At 39.2% G+C, this 17,972-nt stretch overlaps 1 protein-coding gene across 3 annotated transcripts in view; it reads left to right on the forward strand.

Annotated features, from left to right (window-relative positions):
- RYR2 (ryanodine receptor 2) overlaps nucleotides 1-17,972 on the forward strand; it is a 739,460-nt gene that overhangs the window by 419,180 nt on the left and 302,308 nt on the right. For all 3 annotated transcript variants that reach the window (XM_032430318.1, XM_032430320.1, XM_032430321.1), the window contains 7 exons: nucleotides 694-812; nucleotides 1,443-1,576; nucleotides 3,032-3,273; nucleotides 6,885-7,077; nucleotides 7,629-7,845; nucleotides 9,585-9,689; nucleotides 12,881-12,984. In XM_032430318.1, the coding sequence (XP_032286209.1) occupies nucleotides 694-812; nucleotides 1,443-1,576; nucleotides 3,032-3,273; nucleotides 6,885-7,077; nucleotides 7,629-7,845; nucleotides 9,585-9,689; nucleotides 12,881-12,984 (1,114 nt within the window). The remainder of the gene's footprint in view (nucleotides 1-693; nucleotides 813-1,442; nucleotides 1,577-3,031; nucleotides 3,274-6,884; nucleotides 7,078-7,628; nucleotides 7,846-9,584; nucleotides 9,690-12,880; nucleotides 12,985-17,972) is intronic.

Genomic DNA, 17,972 nt, shown 5'->3' on the forward strand with positions numbered 1-17,972 from the left:
CTCCCTGCTCAGCGGGGAGCCTGCTTTTACTTGTATGTGTGCGCATGCACGCTCTCTCAAATAAGTAAATAAAATCTTGGGAAAAAAATACCCCCATTCTTCATCAGGTTTTGTATGTTGTATATTTCTGTGTATTTTTGTATTATTCTCTATATTTCTCTTGTTTTGGAAACTAAGAAACATTTTCTACCATTTACCTCCGGGAAAATGTAATGTTCTTTGTGGGTTAGGATGCATTGTTGTAGGGTTATACTTTCAAACTGAGAAACTTCATAAGCTGGTCCTAACCTACTACCTACCTGTCTTGTCCCCTCCTTGCTCTGTACTCCAGGCATCACAGGTATGCATTGCATTCAAGACTTCACTCAACCTTGTACCACCCTAACTTTGCTGTCTGGAAAATGGTCATGAATGTGTTCTCTGAGGCTCGAGTTAGGGTTGCTTTCTTTCATACCGTCCCAGGCAGAGTTACCTGCTTACTCTACTAACATTGCCTTTTCCTCACTGAACTATGACTTCATCATCTTTAGTTACCAGTCCCATTACAGACACCACTTTTCCCCTTTTACAGTGCCCTGTGACAAACACATCAAGCCCATAATAATTACATGTTGACCTGAAGGAACACCTAGAAAAAGGAAAGGCACTGATCATTGTAGACTCTCTAATCATACTTTCTTTCTTTATCTTTAGGTATTCTTGAAGTTTTACACTGTGTGTTGGTAGAAAGTCCAGAAGCTCTAAATATTATTAAGGAAGGACACATTAAATCCATAATCTCACTTTTAGACAAGCATGGAAGAAACCATAAGGTAAGGGAACGAATGTATTGCCATGGATGAATTCTGGGATAATTTTATTTATTTATTTATTTATTTATTTATTTATTTATTTATAAAGAGTTGGGGTTTATTCTGATTGTTATGGGAAACTGATGAAGAATTTTTTTTTTTTAAGATTTTATTTATTTATTTGACAGAGACATAGCGAGAGAGGGAACACAAGCAGGGGGAGTGGGAGAGGGAGAAGCAGGCATCCCGCTGAGCAGGGAGCCCGATGTGGGGCTTCATCCCAGAACCCTGGGATTGCGACCTGAGCCGAAGGCAGACGCTTAACGACTGAGCCACCCAGGCACCCCTGGGATAATTTTAAATATATTTTTAAAATAAGATAACTTTTAAAAGGTGTGTCAAATGTGTCATGAGTGTTTCTCATTTCTTAATTACAATCAGGTGATGCTGTTTGGTGCTTATTTGTAGCACCCTTGAGACACTGAGCAATTATCAGTTTGTATGTAAGAGAAACTTGGAAGATATGTGACCTCGTGGCTGTCATGTTCACATGGCTAGGTCCGAGGGAACGTGTTCACATTCACGAGAAGTGTGGGGATACTCAAATATGAATAAGGGAATTAGTCGGCTGGAAGTGCTTTCTCTCTTCAGGTTCTGGATGTCTTGTGCTCTCTCTGTGTCTGCCATGGAGTCGCAGTCCGTTCTAACCAGCATCTCATCTGTGACAACCTGCTGCCAGGAAGAGACCTACTATTACAGACACGTCTTGTGAACCATGTCAGCAGGTAGACTCAGATAGACACTGTCACCAAATAGGTGGCGTAATAAGGAATTCATGTTCTGGCTCTGTAGTTAAGGCATCCTGTGGTCTGCTTGTTTTATTAGGATATTTTACATATTACCCCAGCGAATAGTGTAGTTTTTCTATAAGTTGGATGGAATAATAATAATAATAGGTGAACCAAACAGGATGTGCTTTTATCACAAGGCTGTAAGCTTTCATAGTCACATTCGTATGAGTTTGGCTTATCACTGACCTCTTCAGGAGCAGGCTGACAATTCTACAGGGATACAGTTATATGTAATTATGTTTTGTGCTTTCTTAGAATATAAGTAAAAACGCTACCCTTCAATGCCAACTTCAAAGTGGCTACTATGTATAATAAAAAAGTTGAATCAGAATGTCTAAGATATAATAAATTCCATAAAACAATAAAACTACATTTTTGGTTAGATAGCCCTTCCAAGGTATCAGACGTTCCTTGAGTACTGTGTGCCTGCCGCTATTCTCTGTGCTTTCCATGTATCCTACACTGTGTTTGCACTGGGTTCAACTAGTCCAACTAGGTACTATTATACACATTTTAAAGATTAAAATGTTGGACTGGAAATGGAACTCAAGTCTAATGCCAGAGACTGGGCCCTTAAATACCAAGCCACGCTGCCTTCCTTATACCAAGTAGTATAATAAAAATAATACATCTTACCATTGAGAAAATATTCTACGTGATAGTAGTAATTTTGAATATATTATATCTCGCAGCTATCCAGGAAGTAATCACTACCTTACCCTGTTTTAAACAAAAATGTAGGGTTTGGTGTATATTTCTATATTGTGTTTTTTTAACAGGATTGATTTATGACTTCCTGAATGGCTCTTTGTATAACAGACGTGCTGTTTTTGAGTGGTATTTCCTGAGACCTTCACTAATCCTAAGCATTAACGTAGAGTCTAAGTCCCTTAGAAATGGAATTAAATACAACTACCTAGAAATTCTTCTGCCCTCAGAGAGGCATTGAGAACAACAAAGCTGCTTATCACCCTGGTTCCTTTACTAATAACGTGGCTCTTCAGCCTTGTACCTTACCTGACCCACAGCTTAGTTAGGAAAATGTCTGCATGTCCTGAATTAATGATAACTCCATGAATTCTAAGGGCCCTTAAACATGATCAATGGTATAAAATATGCTGAAAAGCAATTCAGAAAAAATCATCTTAGGTCCCTGAGGGACACTGCCAAGTAATCGGAAAAGCAGACACCTGCCACTGAATGTTAACCGTAGGCTGGCTGTCACCGCCTACCGCCTCAGTGACTTAGTAATTTTGCAGTACTGAAGGAAAACAGAGATTTAATATGTTGCATTTTGGAGAAACAGGACCGGTGTTCGAAATAGACATAAATGAACACAACAGGAGGTTTGTCCAGAGTTTCTCATGTGCTCTTCCTATCTCTTTAAAGCATGAGACCCAATATTTTTCTGGGCGTCAGCGAAGGGTCGGCTCAGTATAAGAAGTGGTACTATGAGCTGATGGTGGACCACACGGAGCCGTTCGTGACCGCTGAAGCCACCCACCTGCGGGTGGGCTGGGCTTCCACCGAAGGGTACTCTCCCTACCCGGGAGGCGGTGAGGAATGGGGTGGAAACGGAGTTGGAGACGATCTCTTTTCCTACGGATTCGATGGCCTTCATCTCTGGTCAGGTCAGCACCATCTGCATCTTTCCCTGCGTGTGCGAAGGAAATCTGTTGCCCTTTGTCTGTGTTTCCAAAAGCTATCTGCGCTACGTATATTCAGATACATTTATTCTTCAGAAATTTACCATGGAAACAATGAGTGAGAATGTTAAGTAAAAAGCAGAATTTCACTATGGGAAAAACAAAACTGTTACAATTATGGTACATTTCCAAAAGACTGTATTGTTGATGAACAGTATGTTTGAAAAGTGGCATTTTGATTCATAATAAACTGCAAAAACAAAAACAAAAACAAAAACAAAACACACCAAATTTGTGTGTTTCCTACTTACTTGAACAGGTGTGTGTGAAACTTTAGCTTCCAATATAAACACCAAAAAGCAGATCCTGGAAAATAATTGGAAGAAATAGATTAAGTTCCATCTCCTGGTAGATAACGTAACATTGGGAATTGGTCATTTGTGATGTGTATTGTGAAGTGTCAGTTTATTATCAGATGACACTTTATGTGGAACTGTTTAAAAGTAAGTGTGTAGTTCATTTCACCAGCCATCAACCTGAACTTTGATAGTTGAGTATATATTAAGAATGAGTGATAGATGTAAAAATCATATCCTTTTCTCTAATTTAATAGAAGGTGCATTTTAGTTGGCTCCATTTAAAAGCTTAGTTCTTTTTTTTTCTTTTTAATTTTATTTTATTATGTTATGTTAGTCACCATACAATACATCATTAGTTTTTGATGTAATGATCCACGCTTCATTGTTTTCATATAACACCCAGTGCTCCATGTAGTACGTGCCCTCTTTAATACTCATCACTGGGCTAACCCATCCCTCCACCCCCCTCCCCTCTGACACCCTCAGTTTGTTTCTCAGAGTCCATAATCTCGATGTAGCTGTTTCTTAGAAACTGGAATTCATCTGGATTCTGCAGACATACGCTTGTGCTCATAAAACTGCTTTAGAATACAGTTCTCATATTATTTTGTAACATATTAAGGATAGAGAAAATATGGAAAATATATGTATTTTTACATATAAAAACCTGAAATCTGTCTCTTAGGGGGTACAAGAGATATTTGTTAATGTTTTAGAGGTCTGATAGCTTATGAACATTTTAAAAGTTAAATTGAATTAAATCTAAGAGTTTAGTGATGGGTTTATAAATAAAAGCACTTCATGTCGTTGTATTTTATCATTAATATTCACCAAATTTTTCCTTTATTCAGTGCTAGTAGCTAAGTAGTCAGGAAGAGATGAGGCTCCATTTTGGATATTTCATCTAGCCACGGGGACATGTAGTTGGGGTCCAGGTAGGAGGGTGGTGTGTCTTATACACGCTGTACTCTTCTGGCCAGACCAGAGTCAGAGAGCCTGTTCCCACAGTACAATTTTCCTACTGACTGAACAAAGGCAATGCTTTCCTAGTTTTAGATTCGTAGTCAACAAAGACAAAGCTAAATCAGTTGGCTTTTGACTGATTTACCAAGGTCAGAGTCATAGTAATTCAGATAATTTTCTTGGGGGTCACTCTTCTGTTCTTTTTCTTTTTAATAAAGTAGAATTTAAATTTGTGATTTCTGGTATAGAGCACATTCTTTACCACTTAACCTGCTGTAATTTAAGGGTGGTGATGTTTTTTGGAACAAGAACTGGGCTCATGAGCACAAGTTTTGAGCTTTGTCTTCACTTATTCTTTCCAATTTAAACTTTGCACAGTGTTGCTACATTGTCCTCTCTGCGAATGCAGAACTGGATTTTGGGCATCCAAGTTCCAAGTGTTTGTAAGGGAGGGCCAAAAGTGTGAAAAATCTTGGTGCTTTGAGAGCATTTAAATATGGAAGTGTGGAAGAATGTCCTAGAACAGTAGAATAGAAAGATGGGTACAGATTTCTAATCCAGGAATGATAAATCACACTGCTGCTGTCTTCCTTTTTTTTTTTTTTTTAAAGATTTTATTTATTTATTTGACAGAGACAGAGATAGCGAGAGCAGGAACACAAGCAGCGGGAATGGGAGAGGGAGAGCAGGCTTCCCGCTGAGCAGGGAGCCCGATGCGGGGCTCGATCCCAGGACCCTGGGATCATGACCTGAGCCAAAGGCAGACGCTTAACGAGTGAGCCACCCAGGCGCCCTGCTGCTGTCTTCCTTTATGGCTAGTACAGAGAACAGGAATGTAGTTGTCATCTGGATGTGATAGGTTTGCATAAATGTGACCTGAAAATGCTTCTAAGTGGATTCAACGGTGTGCGCGTACCACTGAAATTGTGGTCCTGAGGTTGTTCACTAGTGATCCTCTCTGTCTTAGCTGTTTGTTTCAGGCATTACAAGAGAGTTTGCCATGGTGGTTTTTAGTCCTTAGCATTAGCATAATAATATCCCTCAGACTGAGCAATATATTTGGAGTATATAAATATCTGTATAATAACATTTTTATTAGCTATAGTTCTTGATACAAACAAGGGTATAGACCTTTTTATGTGAGTTGCATTGCTTTTATATGATTTTTTTAAAAAGCCATCTTTATTCAGAGAATTTTAGAAGTACTACTTGATAATGAATTTATTGCTTGCAGATTTGAATATTGATAAAATAAAACATTGACACATTTTAAAAAGTAGATATGCTCTACCACTGGCATTTCAGATATGCTGTTGGTAAAAATTTTGGCATGCTAGAAATTTTAAAAAGATCTTATAAAAATGCAAATCTTGTATCGTGAAATCTATCTCTGTCTTTGCTCAAATTGAGAAATTTTGTATGCATTTGTGAGCATGTGTTTGAGAGAGCCTTACCTTCATGTCTTCCAGTGTGTCCACAGAGACTAATTAGCAAAGGAGTTTTGACATAGTCAAGAATGAGCATAGGCCACAGGTTGGCCGGGGCAAGAAATGACATTTATCAAATAATCCTTGTCACGCCTCAACTTGTATCCTGCTGTTCTCAGGAAGCCAACCAAGATCTTGTGTGAAATAAACTGTAAAGCAAACCAGTTGGCATGCATTTGCTTCTTAGCAAACAATGCACGAATGAACACATTTTCTGCTTTCCTTATCCCTATTATTTTTATTTTATAAAACAAAGGGGACTGAATATTTGGAAAGGGTCCTGACATGCAAGTCCTGCTGTGTCCGAGACTCTGTGTTCTTTTAAACCATTAATTTAATCATCATAACGACTCTGCAAGGTGATGGCATTTGGCTTCCAAGAAATCAAGGTTTAGAGAAGTTATGTAATTTGCTGATGGTCATACAAGTAGTAGGTGGTAAAGCATCTGTTGGAACTCAAGTCTCTCCCTCAAGATTTCTCTTTGACATCATTATATTATCAGCTTCAGCTGATCTGTGCATCAGATGCCATCCTTCTCCAAGCAGAAGTTCCTCTGCATATCAGAAAGTCCATTTTACAATAAAGAGAGCAGCATGGTTCCTGAAAAAAAAAAAAAAAAAGAGTTTTTGGACAAAGGATTTAACACATAGCATTAATATGCATTCAAGATTTATTCTCTTCCAGTATTGTGCATTGATTTGTCAGTACCTACTCAAATCTTTGCCTCTGAAGATGATTCTGTGAGGAAAAAAAAAAATCACCATCCTTACTGTTTTTCCTCTATAGGCTGTATTGCTCGTACTGTAAGCTCACCAAACCAGCATCTGCTGAGAACTGATGACGTCATCAGTTGCTGTCTAGATCTGAGTGCCCCGAGCATCTCGTTCCGAATTAACGGACAACCTGTTCAAGGAATGTTTGAGAATTTCAACATTGATGGCCTCTTCTTTCCAGTTGTTAGTTTCTCTGCAGGAATAAAGTTAGTATTTCTATGTGTTGTGGTCTGTGTCCCTTCTGATTTCTTATACTTTCACAGAAGACTTGGCACTGCCATGCCCCATGCACTGCTAACCTTCTACCTCACTCCTGGGCATCTGTGCCCAGGGCATTTCTTTGGAGGTAGAGGTAAGATTCACCCAAGAGAGGCATCTTGGGAGGCTGAATACTTTGTCCACCTGTTCTAGCATTTAGACGGCGCAGTCTGCTAACCCTACCCCAAATCTGTGCACGGGTATTAGGTATTTCTCCTATAGGAATATGATGCATGTGCTTTTGCTATTTCTCCAGTGAGTGATAAGTTTTCTTGGATCCATCAATGTAATGTAATCAGCTTGTCCTCTCATCCTGTTTTACCTTTTGTGCTTAGAGGCTCTTAGACTCCAAGGTGCCCACACTCTGATGGTACTCAGGGGAAAGTGTGGCTTCTGATAAAGTTAATTTTGTGCTAATCATTTATTCTGTGTGTTTTGTTGATTGGGGAACTTTCAGTATACCAGAGCTATACCTGATCCTGACATGCATCCTTTTTAGGGTACGCTTTCTGCTCGGGGGGAGACACGGAGAATTTAAATTCCTCCCGCCACCTGGGTATGCTCCTTGTTATGAAGCTGTTCTGCCGAAAGAAAAGTTGAAAGTGGAGCACAGCCGAGAGTACAAACAAGAAAGAACTTACACACGAGACCTCCTGGGCCCCACAGTCTCCCTGACGCAGGCCGCCTTCACGCCGATCCCTGTGGATACCAGCCAGGTACCCAGAGCACCTACTGTCGTCCTCTTGTGCTGTTGTTCTGATGGGCAGTGGCTTTTGGACTCTTTTAACCACGGCCCAAGGAACACATCTGACAGTCATACAGTTTATATGCAGAATCAAAGTTTCGTAAAATAATGCTTACCTTTGTCAGAGCCACTCACCTATTTTGTAGTCAATTCTATTCTGTTTTTTAAAGAGTGATCTCAAGCCACTACACTGATTTCATGATGCACTGACCCAATTGTGGGTCACAATTGGAGGTAATGCATACTAATTTTTGGGTGCAGTTTTTACATACAGTGGACGTGGAGTTTAGTTCTTCAGTCACCTAGATACACTATTATTTTGAAGCAATTTAACTGACCTTTATCTTAAGTAGAGATTGAGATCCTGGACTCTAGAGTCAGAGTGCTTTGGGTCAGTTGCCTACTTGGGGACCTTGAGGAAGTCGCTCCTCTTGTGAATTGGGATGCTAAGAGTATGTTTGACAGAGTTAATAAATAACACATTAGCACGATACTTTGCAAAGAGGCACCCAAGAAATGTGAGTCCTTATTCTTTTCTGTTTCATAGATGTGAACACATCTTGACATTGACAATGAATTAAATAAATAATTGCTTTATCTTGATGCTAAAGTAACTTCAGTAAGGTTGGTTATGCAAAGTTTGTTTGTGAAGATCCATGAGATTGCCTCTAAAGTCTGAAGTAGAGTTAATACCAGGCCTCAGAAGGTTCAGTTGTTGAGCAAATACTTGTTTAGCACCTTGAATCCTGTTTTCTGTCTCATCATGCTGGCCTTTAAATTATTGAGTGCAAGAAGCAAGCTTTGTTCGTGGCTGAAATTCAGTGTGGTGTTCCTTGCTGCAGGATGGCAGGGTATGTGTGGTGCTACCAAAGTTTAGTAGTAAACATCCATCCAGGGGTGGATGATTGGATTACGCAGTGGGAGCGCATTGAGAATTTCCTATGACAGATTATCTCCACCGTTGTGGGGAAAGGGAGCAGTGACAGCCTGCTCCCTGGGGAAACTGTCTCATCAGTGAACGTTGTAGGCAGTCACCTGCTCTGTGTTTGTGGAGGGACTGGCTCTGGGGTGACACCTAAGTGCATTGCCAAACACCAACAACCAACCCCTCACCTTGAAAACCATTCATGTTCTTTATGAAGAGGTCATTAAACTTCCTCTTTTGAATGAAAACATATAAAGATTGTTTTCCCTAGAAGCTTATTCTTGGAAACCACTAGAAATAACAGAGCAGAGTCAAGGGAAAAGCATAGATCACTGCAAATATTTACAGGCTCAAAGAGCCAGTGGATTATCCTTTGGTCACTGAATTGCCTTCATTCTGGCCTATGTGTAATGGCCAGTTAGTTTAAGAACTTTGGGGTGATTTCTCTTTTTAAGTGATGCACACTCTGGTGCTTACATCCCACATCCATGAAGGCGTTGTTCTTAATGGTGACTGTCCCCACCAATACCCGTCCTTTTTCCCAACTTTGTTCATAAATTCACTTGGAAACTAAGCTGTCCCACCAAAAAGTCCCCAAATTACCTAAACAATTTTTAGATATACCTCGTTATATTTTTATAACTACATTAGAAGGGTTGGAATCTAGTTATATTATTAACATTTTAATGGTTTACAGTGGTTTTATTTGTTTCAATTCACAGTGAGGACAGTTAGCATGGTTTTATTGCGTTTGTTTCTGATGTGTGTTTTCTTTCTTATTTTAGATCGTGTTACCTCCTCACCTAGAGAGAATAAGAGAAAAACTGGCCGAGAATATCCATGAACTCTGGGTTATGAATAAAATTGAACTTGGCTGGCAGTACGGTCCGGTACGTAATCTTGAAATTTATTTTCAGATTTGTTAATACATCTTTCTAAAAACATAACCTTTTCTCACTCATCCTGCTATATGGTGACCTGAATCAATTAGATTGATTTTTTTTTCCCGTACACATTAGTTTTTGTTCAGTTTTTCTTTACAAGAGGGAATGACATTATGGTCATGTTCGTTGAAGGATGGCTCAGTTGCCTAGACAATTGAAAAGTTGTCATTCTCGAGGCTGAGAGTTATATTTTTAAATCAAAGTTAACATATACAGACAATAGGCATTGACTTCTAAGCCCCTGAGAAAAAAAAATCTCATTGAAGTTGAAAGTGAAAGCTGAAAATGGAAAGAAATTAGTCATTTTCCTTTTCCTTTATCTGATGCTTCGCTTTTTTTAGTCTTAACTGTGTGTGGCAGTCAGTACAGGTCCTGTGGGCCGAGGGCCGCAGTTGGTTTCATAGGTGGAAGACAGGCTGAGATACAATGATTGGATATATTTCCAAATTATTATTTAAAGATCTAAGGGGGCACCTGGATGGCTCAATTGGTTAAGCATCTGACTCTTGATTTCAGGTCAGGTCATGATCTCAGGGTTGTGGGATCAAGCCCCATGTCGGGCTCCATGCTCAGGAGGGAGTTTGCTTGAAATTCTATCTCTTCCCTCTCCCTCTGTCCCCCCCTCCCCGACACCGCACCATGCTTGCTCTCTCACTGTCTCTCAAATAAATAAATAAATAAAATCTTCAAAAAAAATAAAGATCTTAGTTTACGGTTTGTCAATAAAATCTTTTTTTTTTTTAAAGATTTTATTTATTTATTTGATAGAGAAAGACAGCGAGAGAGAGAACACAAGCAGGGGGAGTGGGAGAGGGAGAAGCAGGCTTCCCGCGGAGCAGGGAGCCCGATGTGGGGCTTGATCCCAGGACCCTGGGATCATGACCTGAGCCGAAGGCAGACGCTTAACCGACTGAGCCACCCAAGCGCCCCAATAAAATTTATATTAAAAAATTTCCTATGTAATTCAGTGTATCATATACCTATTTTTGGCAGGACTGTGGCAATACTTTTATTTTTATAATATTATTAGTCTAGGTATCCCAAAGTTTATAACACTTTCTTATATTTGACTGAATGTAGAAATGAGTGCATTCACCCTGTCATAGTTTATTGCATTGAGCTTTAAATAAAGAACATTTTTTATAGTGTTAGTGGTGAATACCATATGATACCCCACACTACTTCCTCATGTTTATATATTTATTTAGAGCTTCCCATTTTCACATACACTCTCTCAGGTTATTGGGTTAAATTTTCATAATAGCACACAGGGCTGTTATTTCAGTTTTGCTGGTGATGACATTTCTGAGAGTTGGGTCTTGACAGTCACAGAGCTCATGAGGAGCTAGGACTGGGATCCAGATTTTCTAGCTTTTACTCTAGAACTGTTTTCACTGTAAGACTTGCCAATGCTCTTAGAGTGGCTGAGGTAGGAGACAGCAAGAGTTTCACAAATGTGTGCCTGGCAGTGGGGAAGGGGAAACATGATTGCGAGACATGTTTTAGAGTTCACGTTTGGGGTGTGGGGAATAGAGGGAGGGAAATCTGCGCAAGTTTCTGGTTTTTGCTTGGACACCTGAGAGGACAGTGGTGTCCGTGATTCTCCCATGTAGAGAAGAGAGGCGAAGTGGACATTACATAAATGGGGAGTAGATTATTTCAGGACTTGGACACCTTCATTTCTACTTTGATATTTAGAATTCAGAGTGAAATTTTGTAATTCTATATTTCATGTATGGATCTACCCATTTAATTAAGTATGTATGATACATGCTTTTGTGTAAGTCCTGTTCAATTGTAAAGATCACCAGGAAGAAGAAATAATATGTTATTTTTAACTTAGCAATGACCTGAAGAGTTTTAAAAAGTTCTTGCAGGGCGCCTGGGTGGCTCAGTCGTTAAGCATCTGCCTTCAGCTTGGGTCATGGTCCCAGGGTCCTGGGATCAAGCCCCACATCAGGCTCCCTGCTCAGTGGGAAGCCTGCTTCTCTCTTCCCCGCTTCCCCACTTGTGTTCCCTCTCTCGCTGTGTCTCTCTCTGTCTAATAAATAAATAAAATCTTTAAAAAAAATAAAAAAATAAGAAATAAAAATAAAAAAGTCCTTGCTTAGGTTTGCATACTTTTTAGGTGGCATTTCTAGAACCTGGAAATTATTCTCATGGAGTAATTTTGTACCCCAACAGCACATGGCTGTCATCTAGGAGCTGCCACATGGTAGTGCCTGTGTCATTTAGGACTCCAAGAAGATAATCTATCTACTAGTGCAAGGATCTAGAACATCTTTCTCATTAATTCATTCCTAAAATCTTGGATTTTGTTTACTCTGATGGCTAATACACACTTTCAAGGATTAGTATGAAAAGTGCCTGAATGAGGCTAACTGATTTTGTTAAGGTAAGGGAATAATTTGCAATATCTGCAAGTTACAGTGGGTGAAATGCACAGCTGGAACCCCTGCAAAGACTTTAGATCAGTCACATTGTCGATGGACATCTCTAGTCTGTTTGACTCTAAACATGTAAGATTACTACACATTAAAACTAAGTCAACACTACACCTTTCTTACGTAGACTTCATTTCAATACATGAAACATTTGTTGAGTGCCTGCCATGTATTAGGCATGTTCTAGGTGCTGGGAATACATCAAAGAAGAAAAGAGAACAAAATCCCTCTTTTCTTTGGTCTTACATTTTAGTGCTAGGAGATAGACCCTAAACCAGTAAGTGTCTGGTTCTGCCAGCAGGTGGAATTTGTTACGGAAGAAAATGAAAGTGTAGGGTGAGTGGGCAGTTGGCCATATTGGGAAGGGGGACAGGATGAACCTGGTTGAGGAAGTAAGATTTAAGCAAATGCTGGAGGGGCTGGGGGGTGAGCATGTGGGTGTCAGGGTAGAGCAGGCATGGGCCCTGGGGCCAGGAACTGTACCGAACAGAATGGGGCCCAGATAATGCCAGGTTTTACCACTGACCGCAAACGTTAGCATGCCTAGGCTTAACAGGGACAGCTTTGCTGGGGTGATAAGCTGAACCATCCTTCTTGCTTTTCCCCTTCATTTTCCTGCCACGCAGTTGGGTTGCCATTGCTGGTGTCTGAAATTGGAGATTTTTATTATGAGGATTTTCTGTCCTGTTTCAGGTTAGAGATGACAATAAGAGACAACACCCATGTCTGGTGGAATTCTCCAAGCTGCCTGAACAGGAACGCAATTACAACTTACAGATGTCGCTTGAGACCCTGAAGTGAGTTTCTTACCTTTTCCTATTTTCTGATCTGCCTGACCTGAAACAAACAAGGTATCAATACACTTTACTTCAGTTAGAATTAAATTAATTAACTCAGAACTTTTCATAATCACAGGTGGATTGGATCAATATTTGTTGGGAATTAGACTTTTGACCCTGCTATTTTACATCTTTATGCTTTATAAAGTATTTACCAAAGAGTGTTCTATGGATATTTTGGGTATTACAGAATACGAGGGTTCTGTGATCAGGTACAGTGCTATTTGCTGTGTGGGCCAGGGACCAGGTCTGTTCACAAATTGCTTTTGATTTGTGACAACATAAGTAAAGATACTAATAGTAAGTGTTGAGAAACTTTTATACCAATTTAAGGGAACAATTTTATGTCTTATTGTATCTCATAATTTATAAATTGTAGGCTTATATTTTATATGTCTTCATTTAAAAATTTTAATTTTCTCTAACAAGTTTTATTGTATTTTATCAGAGAATCAGACCACAATAGGCTGGAAATTAAAAGAAAATTGGCCCTTCATCACAGATAGTTTGAGAAACACTGCTCTAATATATTTTAAAGATGCTGAGTTAAAATAATTGTTTATTTTACTGATGGATTTTTTAGTGCTGTGAATCTCTAAAATGGGATGGAATCCATTTACCACCTTTTTTTTTTTCTTCCAGAGAGTACCTTGTTTTTACCATACCATCTTATTTTTTGGGGGGGGGGGCGCGTTTGCCTGCCCGAGGAATGATCGCACGTTGAAAAAAGCTGCCTTAGGCAATTTGCATGTTATCTTTAAAGGCAGATTTGCTTTTCAGTGACACTGTCAATTGTGTTCAGGAAATTTGCCACTTACCATTGCAAATGAAAGAATGAGGTGGGGTAAAATAAAGGAAGGAAAGTAATTTTAAATTTTAATATAAAAAGTTTATGAAAGGGGTGCCTAGGTGGCGCAGTCAGTTAAGCATCTGACTCTTGATTTTGGCTCAGGTCATGATCTCAGGACATGGAGCCTGCATGAGATTCTCTCCCTCTCCGTCTGCCCCTCCTCTTGCTCTCTCTCCCTCTCAAAAGAAAAGGAAAGTTCAGAAAATATTTTTAAGAAGCTATAATGTTTCTTTAATTCGTTTTCTATCCTTGGTGGCCTCTAGAACCAGATTTATTCAAATAGGTCACTTACCCTAATGCATGTTTGTATTAGGCTTATATACTTGTGAACATTTTTGTTTGTTTCAGTTTTGTTAAGAGTAAGGAGTTACTTCCTTGAAGTGATTTTACCAAGGACCCAGATCATAAAACTTCATCATTGTGTCAAACTCTAGGTTTTGGGTTCAGGGGTATTTCTTCAAAGATGTGATTGTAATAATTATTACAGAAATTAACATATTGGGCATAGAGTGAGTTTAGGTTCTACTAGTAATTTAAAAGGAAAGGGAAATATATACAAATCAAGTAAATTGAGAACCTCCCAGAGATAAAAATTGACAGAGCTTGCCTGTGATGAAGAATGCATAATGCATGGCTATGACCTGTGTACCTCGTGTTTAGGATCCCCTGCCTCCCTTTGTATTCTTGATGAGGGGCTTGTACATTTCAATAAGTGATTCACAGCAGCTCACCATTTGCTCATCTTTTACAACGAAATGTTTTATTGAAAGGTCATGGTCTAAGATAATTTAGTTAAATTTGTAGTACATTCCCTATAATTTTAGTGATTGACAACTAAGCCAGCTATTGCAAAGGACAGATCCCAGGAAGCAATGAAGTGGAGAAAACTCTGTATTTGCATAGTGTGTGGAGTCTGACTGCATGTAATCTGATCTCATTCCTAAGAGGGACTGGGGGCTGGTTTGATCAATCATCACACTGCATGTACCCTTGTGCTGTAGCCCATGGTCAATGCTAATGACCTTTTCCATGAGCTAATCCTCAATATTTTATGATTTTACAATGAGCTGATTTAACCTATTTCTTTAAAATTTAAATTAGAACAGGGAGAACCCCTACTTCTCCAAAATTCACACTTAGCCCAATCTCCCTAGTTGAGAGTAAGCACGGTAGTTTCTTTCTGTATTTCCATTAGAACCGTGTTTACTTGGTAGCCCCCAGAGCAGAGTAAGTAAGAACACAGGCTCTGGTGTTAGATGGTATGGGGTCAAGGACTTGCTGCTCCAAAGGGAGTCTTAGATTTTCCGAACCTTAGATTTTCTTCCATCCGTAAAGTGGGGGTCATGGTGTATCTGCTTCATGGAATTGTGGTGGGGACTAAATGATAATGCTGATCAAGCTTTGAACACCATATGTCTGACACACCCCATAAAAGTATCATGGGAAGGGGACACCTGGGTGGCTCAGTCAGTTAAGCTTCTGCCTTCAGCTCAGGTCATGATCCCAGGGTCCTGGGATTGAGCCCCATGTCAGGCTCCCTGCTCAGCGGGGAGCCTGCTTCTCCCTCTCCTTCTGCCTGCCGCTGCCCCTGCTTCTGCACTCTCTCTCTCCCTCCATCTCTCTCTCTCCCCCCCCCCACAAATAAATAAATAAAATCTATAAAAAAATTCATGGGAAGGATCAAAACTTTATTCATTTGGATTCTGAGGAGTGCCAAGTGACAAATAAGCAAAAGCTTACTCCAGAATATCCCTTATTTTGGATTGAAAGGTGATTTCATGTGAATATGAATTTTAGATGCTCTTTCTGTGATTTTTTTTTTTTGTCATGTAAATTGTTGGGAAAGACAGCTTCAGATTTGCTGGCCATCTGTGTATTGCAGAGCCCTGCAAAACTTCCAGCACCCTCTCTCAGGACAACCCAGTGCTTACAGCATGCCTGTCAGCCCACCCCCAATTTAACCAGTGTCACTAAAGTTTTAATTTCTGCTTTACTTAAGTAATTTCTGAATTCCAGATCTTAACTTTTGAATAAATGACTTACGTTTAGGAAATGAATGTTATAAGGATTCTTAATATCTCATATACTTTCATAGAATCTTTCTTCGGAAGTTAACAAAAATAGAGCAAGACTAGAACAATATTTTTCTTCTGGTCAAGTAGTTTTTTTCCTTAAAATTGATTTTGGGAAATGCAATGTGTTTGTATATATATGTAGGGAGGGATGGGAGGCATAAGGACACAGGGACACCAAGGAGAGCAATGGGGAAGGGAGAAAAGTAGTTAAGGAAGAGGCATGATTTTTGTCTAAAAGAGAAGGTTTATTTAGGTAATTTTACAGCTTCGGTCAGTTCTTGATCTATCCATAGTTATGCAGGTTAACGCTTGGAGGGTAATCTCACAGGGTCATCTTCATTTTGACATGTATAACCTAAAATTTAATGTGATAACAGTGTATGTATAAATACATGCAGCTCTGTCTAGTACTTATACCATCTGTCTCTCTGTCTCCAGATTTTCATTTTTCAGATGTTGTGGAGGATGAGTGTAAGTGAATTGTAGATACTTGCCATATCCCTACTGGAACTGACTAGACCCTAGAAATTCTGTAACCCAAAAAGGATAAGCCATTGTATCTTATTCTTTTGAGATAGGAGAAACCACTCCTTGTCATGGACAGTAAAGTCACGTTGTTCCATATAAACCTGGAGGACTCTAAAGGGAGTGCATGTGAATTGTAAGGATCTTTCTTGGGAAAAATCAACCGAAGGTCATTCAGGGGAGGAAAAAAATAGAGTATCTTAAAAAATGGACAAGTAAGTTCCTGGCAAACAGGGACCCTGATGTCATTTGAAAATGAGATTTGTTTCTAGACTAGAAAGTCCCTAAAGGATTAAAAACATATGGGGAATTTGTATCTAATAAAGGTTGCATTTCAAACCAGGGGTAAAAGATGGATTACTTAGTAAATATTTTGTGGAGAATAGATATCCGTCTGGAAAAAAAAGTAAAGTTAAGCTTTCCTTAAGCTAATAGAATCCCTTCCCCATCACCCCCTCACAGGAAAGCATGGACATTTTCCTTTAAATGATTTTACAAATGGGGAATTTCTGAGTGCCATATAAAACCCAAAAGCCATAAGAAAAGATGTAAAATTTCGGTTACATAAAAACAGATTTGGAATTCTGCTCGGAGATAATAATATAAAGGAAGTAAAAAGACAAACTAGAGAAAAATATTTGCAACTCAATCTCAGACACAGGAAGAGCTTCTAAAATGCAATTAAAAACCCATATCTAATGGGAAGTTGAACAAAGAATGTTTTCACAGAAAAAAAGTAAATACAGATACCAAGCATATGAAAAAGGTGCTCAAATACACTTATTTTAAGAAAAATACATGGGTGCCTGGCTGGCTCAGTCGGTGGAGTGTGCAACTCTTGATCTTGGGATTACAAATGCAAGCCCCATGTTGGATGTAGAGATGATGTAAAAATAAAATCTTAAAAAAAATACAAACTAAAATGATAATGAGATACCTTTTCTCTCTGTCTCTCTTTTTTTAAAGATTTTATTTAGTTGTCAGAGCGAGAGAGCACAAGCAGGGGGAGTGGCAGGCAGAGGGAGAAGCAGGCTCCCTGTTGAGCAAGGAGCCTGATGTGGGACTTGATCCCAGGATCTGGGATCAGGACTTGAGGTGAAGGCAGTCGCTTAACTGACTGAGCCACCCAGGCGTCCCTAATGAGATGCCTTTTTTTTTTCCCTATTTATTTATTTATTTTTGATGCCTTTTTAACCTACCAGTTGACCAAGTGTAAGCAGTTTGAGAACTGTATGGGAAGCAGGTAATGTCATACATGGCTGGTAGGAATGTAAATTACCACCGACTCTGTAGACATTGGACAGTATTTGTGAATCTTTAAAATGTATAATACCCTATGACCCAGTAATTCCATGTCTAGGAATTTTTAACCTACAGATGAAGGATATAGTACACGTATTAAAGGTATGAAGTTATTCATTGCAGCATTGTTTGTAATAACAGAAGCCTATGAACAAAGAACTGGGTAAAAACATTATGACACATCCAACTAATGG

Source organism: Phoca vitulina, unplaced genomic scaffold (genome assembly GCF_004348235.1).
Source record: "Phoca vitulina isolate PV1807 unplaced genomic scaffold, GSC_HSeal_1.0 scaffold43, whole genome shotgun sequence".
NCBI lineage: Eukaryota > Metazoa > Chordata > Mammalia > Carnivora > Phocidae > Phoca > Phoca vitulina.